General features: G+C 36.7%; 1 protein-coding gene across 1 annotated transcript; it reads right to left on the bottom strand.

Annotated features, from left to right (window-relative positions):
* Nucleotides 1-1,645: 1,645 nt before the first annotated feature.
* On the bottom strand, nt 1,646-6,516 carry LOC133799657 (nicastrin-like). The gene is made up of 6 exons (XM_062237655.1): nt 6,234-6,516; nt 5,954-6,025; nt 5,763-5,836; nt 5,151-5,283; nt 4,976-5,047; nt 1,646-1,918 (listed from the first exon to the last, which is right to left on the bottom strand). The coding sequence occupies exons 1-6, from the start codon at nt 6,399-6,401 to the stop codon at nt 1,646-1,648; spliced, it is 792 nt and encodes a 263-aa protein (XP_062093639.1). The 5' UTR covers nt 6,402-6,516.
* Nucleotides 6,517-6,990: the final 474 nt, after the last annotated feature.

The following is a 6,990-nucleotide window of genomic DNA, read 5'->3' as shown; positions in this document are numbered from 1 at the left end:
CCTGGTACTCCCCGAGTACATGATTAACTACCAACTGCGAGTCACTGAAAATCTCGAGGGCCTAAGCCTTAAGCTCAAGCGCAACTCAAAGTTCAACAACCATAGCCTCATAGTCTGCTTCATTGTTGGAGGCGTCGAACCCGAATCTTAGGGTGTTGTGGACTCTATGTCCTTCGGGGGATACTAAAATGATACCTGCCCCAACACCATTTTCATTCGACGACCCATCTACATACAACTTCCACATGGGCTCATCTACCGGGGCACTCGTGGATCCTTCATGGCTTCCTGTGCACTCGACGATGAAATCTACCACTGTCTACCCCTTTATAGCCATCCTCGAGAGATAAGCAATGTCAAACTAACTAAGTTTGACAGCCCAATTCAGGAGTCTCCCAACAACTCCAACTTTTGGAGGACTTGCCGCAAGGGGTGGTTTATGAGGAACTTAATGGGATGCGCCTGGAAGTAGGGCCATAGCTTTCGAGAAGCTACCATCAGGCAAAAGATCAGCTTTTCCATGAGCGGGTATTTGGGCTCTGCTCCGAGGAGCCTTTTGCTCACATAGTATACGCGGTGCTGGACACGGCCTTCCTCGCGAACTAACGCGACATTGATGGAATTCTCAGAGAAAGCCATGTAGAGCAAGAGGGGCTCCTTTTCCATGGGCTTTGATAGGATAGGAGGGTTGTCAATATGAGCCTTTAGCTGTTGGAATGCCTACTCACACTCCTCCATCCATTCAGACCTCTGTCCTCCTCGAAGGATGTTGAAGAATGAGATGCACTTGTCTGTCGCCTTCAAAACGAAGCAGCTCAAGGCTGCGATCCTCCCAGTGAGGCTCTGGACATCTTTATGCCTTCGTGGAGATGGCATGTCGAACAGGGCTTTAATCTTCTTTGGATTAGCCTCTATTCCCCAAGCACTGACGATGAAACCCATGAACTTCCTGGAGGCGACCCCAAATGTGCACTTCTGCGAGTTCAACTTCATTTCAAACCTGCGAAGTACTAAGAACACCTCTGCGAGGTCCCTCATGTGGTCGAGGGTCGTCTCATACTTTACCAGCATGTTGTCTACATACACCTCCATGTTACGTCCCAACTATTCTTTCAACATTCGATTCACGAGCCTCTGGTAGGTGGCCCGAGCGGCATCACCTTATAACAATAGACTCCTTTGTCTATCCGAAAGCTGGTATGCTCTTGATCCACGACATGAATGGAAATCTAGTTGTATTCCGAGTATGCATCCATGAAAGACAACAGTTCGTACCCAGAGGTGGCGTCGACCATTTGATCAATCTTTGGCAGCGGGAAACAATCCTTAGTACAAGCCTTGTTAAGGTCTGCAAAATCTATGCAGGTCCTCCAGGTGCCATTTGGCTTAGGCTTGAGGACTGGATTGGATACCCATTTGGGGTACTGTACGCTCCAGATGAAACTGTTTGCAAGTAGCTTGTCCACCTCCGCCTTTAGGGCTTCCGTCCTAGTTTATCAAACGTCCTCTGTTTTTTCTAGATTGGAGCAACGTTGGGATCGACATTGAAGGCATGGCAAATGATATTTTGGTCAATGCCCGTCATGTCGGAGTGGGACTAGGCGAAGACATTATGGTCTTCCCGGAGGGAGGCTAGGAGCAAGTTTCAGACTTTCTCCTCTAGATTTTTCCCAATCTTGGTTTTCCTATCAGGAGTGGCTGCTTCAAAAGCTAACTCCTTGACTTCCTCCATTGGTTTGATCGCCCTCTCTTCTTGAACCCACGGGTCAAACTCATTGGCCTCCTCAACCAACACCTCATGCACTTTTGCATCCTCGAGAAGACACTGTCCTCGAACCACCTCCTCGACTACCATAATTGGTTGTCTCAGGGAAACGTTGTAGCATTGCCTCACCTCAGACCGTGATGATTCCCGAGTCTGTGGGAAATTTCATGCACAGATGTCGAATGGAGGTGACTACACCGAACTCCACCAAGGTCGGACGCTCTAGAAAGGCATTATACGGAGAGGGACAATCAACCACCATGAAAGTGCAATATTTGAAGGCCTGGCGAGACTTTTCCCCCAGTGTCACGGGTAGCCTAATTTGGACCATTGGTATGAGACCCTTTCTTGAGAATCCGTAAAGAGTTGAGGTGCACAAGGACAAGTCACCTGCAGTCAGCCCGATTTTCTCGAAAGTGGACTTGAACATGACGTTCACTGAAATCCCATTGTCGACCAAGATTCTAGCCACCACCTTGTTGGATACCTGGCTCTCGATCACTAAAGGATCGTGGTGCAGAAAGTGAACTCTTCGAGCATCGTCCTTGGAGAATGTGATGACTTGGTCAGTCATCTCTGACAGTTGGGCTGGCAACTAATCTAAGGCCAACACCTCATCATCATGGTTTAAGGCCCGCGCGTACCTATTCTGTGGGCCCTTAGAAGTGCCCCACAAGTGGGGTCCTCCTGAGATAGTGTTATATTATTTTATAATATAATGTAATATTATATTATATTATAATATAATGTTTTAGATTAAATAAATGTGACAAAGAGTGTCACATATTGTAACATATAATAGAGAGTTACAATATTTAGATATATGAGATATATCCAAATAATGTAACATATTTGGTGTTACAAATTTGTAACTTCCAAATATTACCCTTTATTGTGTAAATTTGGTGTTACACAATATTGAGATTAATTTCATAAAGCCATATGTGAAATGGATGTTAGAGATATGATTTTAAGCACAATAATGTGTTTTGAGAGTTACAATATCATTTGGGAGGGTTTGGAACCGTTTGGAAAAACCACTACAAGAAAAAACAGTATTCATAACACTTAAAAACTGCTATCCGGGACTATTGATAGCATTTCTGAAAATGCTAACATAGCCCCTGTTATTAAAAGTCCAGTCTTTTCTATAACAGTTTTTGAATGTTATGTTCGGTGTTATCTTAAACTATTCAATAACACATTTTTAGGTGCTATAATATTCAAATAATAACATTTAGATAGAGTTTTTGGTTATAAATTTGAAGTTTAATCTTGTACTTTTTTCATAACACTTTTCAACTGTTACATTTAATTATTTTGATAACATTTTTAGTTTGTTATATTATATATATCATAACGATTTGTTTCTCTTATAATATGTTTTTAAATCATAACATATAGTAATAAAATTTTGTTACTTTAGTGTGGATAATATATTTTAAATTTTATTTTAATAAGTATACTTATATGGTTTTTTTTAATTAAAAGATCTTCATTATTGTATTTTGATAAAAAAAAAACAAAATTAATCATAAAATGTAATTCTCAATAGATTGATAAACTATAAGTATTACATTAAAAAATAACTAATTCAAACCATGAATGTGTCTACTTCATAAGATATTAGTTCTAACTTAAGTTTGAAAGCATAACATAATAAAGTTTTATAATCTTGAACATTTTTTACTTCAAACTATAGTTTGGATGATGTTGTTGCTGCTAATGCTATTGTTGCTGTTGTTGTAGCTGTTCTTCAGATTGTTGTGCTTGACTATGAACCCCAGATGGAGTACTAGTCCTTCGAGGGAACTTGTTCAAACTCTCTGAAAAATAAATAGAGAAAGATAAGCAGTCAGGTTTGGAGAGCTGATGCCACAAACCTAACATACAATTAGCCCCATTTAAATCATTACTGACTATAATCAACATGAACAAAACATAATTCAGAAATCCAAATATAAATAAGCATAATAGAAAACAAAATGAAGATTCAAACAAAGCTTGGGAACAACTGCAAGATGAAAACTAAAATAAATAAATAATATAACAAGTGAATGCAAAGCCAATCCCATAACTATCATATAAACTATAACTTACCAAAGCTATAAATAAGAAAAGAGAATACAATGCAAATAAAATCAAACTTGTCAAACAACTTGCTGCCATTAGAGAATACAATGAATGTATATCAATATGTTTCAGCATATTTGTATTTTACTGTTTTAACAAGTTAATAATGAGTTCATACAACCCTGTAAAGATAAGGCAGTAGAAGAAGTATAGAAGAAATTTCTGCTTGAGTTTCACATACAATAAATTAAGTATTCTAACAGTTAAATTGTGTCTGAAGTTAGCATAATATTATAACAAAAATAAAAGTAAGAGAAGTAATAAAATATGAATATAGATATGAATATAGTAGACAATTTTATAGAGAGAGCAACAATTATAATATGAGATTCAGATTCAGATTTTACCCAAAATTGCAGAAGAAAAAAAAGATGAGACTTGGATTTCTAGAGAAAATCTAAAATGACAGAGAGAGGCTCAAATTTTACACCTTAAATATGAAATGTTGAAATGAGATAGATAAATGCTTCAATACAAGGGAAAAAAATTGCAGAACAGAGATTGAAAAGAAGATTCCTACATTTTAATAAAACAAATGACAAAACAGAAGTGCAGGCACATCCTTTGTTGCCTTATTATTTATATTTTTTCTAGTACATTTTTTTAATGAAGTGAACAGTTTTCTCTCTTTAAACCAACAAGAATAACTAAATAATGGATTGGGCAGATAACATCAAAGACAACCTCAGCATGCAGTATAGATGCGAGGATGTTAGCCTTTTATTATAGAGCTGTTACATTGCCTAAGAGGGACAAGTGTAATAAGGAGAGGCCCCACTTACATGTCTAAAGACGTATTGAAAATCATATACTATTAAAATCAAGACAAGCAATATAAAGACAATGAATAAGATAACACACAATCACTTGAATATAGTACAGTCTTCATAAATCGGATTGATGAAAATGTGATCACTGAAAAAGAAAATACTTTTTTGCCAAGTTAAGAGACGACAAAGCCACTAGAACAATGTCTTCCCATATATGGAAGAAAAAAAAAACATTACGAAGACACTATATCAAGGAACTCTTATAAGCACTTTTTTTTAAAGGAACTCTTATATACATCTCACTCACCTTTTTATTAAGGTCATGGAAAGCCTCCAAATGTGATAGTGCATCGCCCGCTGCCAAGAGTGCAATCATGCCCTAAAATCATTCCACAAAAATGTTAATTAAGGGTTTCCTAAACTTCAGAGATGTAATATCACATTTCAACATGGAAAGCAACATGATAAGACTTAAAACTTACTGATATTGGGGAGTCTGCACCAAGGCTTTTGTCACGGAAAAATGAAGCCGAATCCATTGACGCCACAGTCAATATAATAGGCTTACCCTGATCTAAGGAGGAGATATTAAGCGGAGGAAGTGATGACCAAACACTGCCCTTCATAATTATGAGCAATAGTTAAATTCAAAGTAATTTAGGAAGGTCAAAAGAATAAAGATAAGAAGAAATGTGTTGATCTTCTAAATATGTGTTTCAAACACTGAAAGTTGATGGAAGTAAGTTTCAGCATCAAAGATTTGAATCCTACAAAGCTCAACTATAGACCAACATACATATTCTTTTGACCTCCCCTGTACAAATAAAACTGAGAAAAAGAATCCCATGAAATCTTCCCCACTCAAAACAATAAATACACACACACACACACACACACATATATATTTACATATAATAATATAAAATCTAATAAGAAAGAAAATGAAAACCAAGCCAATGAGAATAAGGACTACATTCTAAAATACAAGTCAGATTTCGAACTCAAAAGAGAGATGAGACACAAATACAAATCGTGAACCACATTTAGAGCTGTTAGACTTCATTATGGATACCAACAAATGCAAAATGAGTTACCTGTATCCCCCTAATGGAAGGCAGGTCTCCTCTTTCAAACAAGATTCTGAATCACGAGTTCTAGCTTTCACTGTCTAATCAAAACAAATGTATCACAGATTCCTTGAAAACATCATTAAGCCAACAACCAAAAAATGTCTGCGAGATAAAGTCAATAAAATGCACTAGAAAGTTAAAAACAAACAAGCTACCTGCATCACAAGATCAAACTCAGCCACAACAGTGGTATAAGATCTCTGTCTCTTCAAAATTTCTTCAGAAACCTGCATATGAGTGACATCAAAAAGTTTATTAACAATAAACTAAAGCTGCCAAAAAATTGTCTTGTGGTTGGGGGGGCAAACATCAACAACAATTAAATACAGTCCATTAATATGAAAATTGAAATAACTAGACTTTTTCTTTTAAAAGTGGTTTCACTTCTTCAGTGGACGGTACAAAATGAAAACCAAATGAAATGACACTTACTACCTCTTGGATGGTCTTCGTACTACTCTCCGAGAGCAAGAATACAGGAAAATCATACTTGTTCCACAATATACCAGATCCCTGAAAATGTGGAAGGAAGTTGTTGGTCCAATATATCAAACAGAATGTTAAAAGATGAAACACGAACAATACATTAGATAAGTTTGGCATTTATAACCAGTAAAAGTAAGGAGTATATAATGTTCTAACTTTTAATATGTGAAACACATTGATACTCACCTAAACAAATGTGACAGGTAGAATTTAAGTTGTTCCATGTTCTTCAAGTAGTATAATAAAGGTAAGAAAAAGATATATTCAAATTTTACTTAAAACACAAATAACTTATACAACCTCACATTGTATAAACACTCGTTGAAATTCCTGTATTATGTGACCAGCAAAAGCACACAGGCCCCTTATGGAGATGAGGCTGTGGGGCTTTGTAGTCTGGCATTAAACATGAAATAATAACCCATATTTTGCACTTTTGCTTGGAAAAGAACCATATATGCAAATAATTAGGATAATAATTACAATCTATGAGTTCCTAAATAGAAATCAATAGAACTTTAACAACCAACCTTCCTCTACAGTAACTGAAGTTGAATATTTTTAGTGATTAGACATGAGGGTCCAACACAGATGGAAACTTGATGCTCACGGAAGTTAGCTAAAGATGACTAGTCCTATAACATATAGCATGGTAGTAGAAATAAAACTCTGAACAGAAAAAATGTCACCCTTACGAAAATATTAT

Source organism: Humulus lupulus, chromosome 9 (genome assembly GCF_963169125.1).
Source record: "Humulus lupulus chromosome 9, drHumLupu1.1, whole genome shotgun sequence".
Classification (NCBI taxonomy): domain Eukaryota; kingdom Viridiplantae; phylum Streptophyta; class Magnoliopsida; order Rosales; family Cannabaceae; genus Humulus; species Humulus lupulus.
Note: the sequence above shows the minus strand (reverse complement) of the source record. Positions and strands in the feature narration are given on the sequence as shown.

Coding starts and splice junctions, on each gene's coding strand:
- LOC133799657 (XM_062237655.1), bottom strand. CDS start 6,401: ATGCCAAACTTATCTAATGTATTGTTCGTGTTTCATCTTTTAACATTC. Junction 6,026..6,233: donor GTACGAAGACCATCCAAGAG/GTAGTAAGTGTC, acceptor ACTCATATGCAG/GTTTCTGAAGAAATTTTGAA. Junction 5,048..5,150: donor GTGCAGACTCCCCAATATCA/GTAAGTTTTAAG, acceptor GAATGATTTTAG/GGCATGATTGCACTCTTGGC.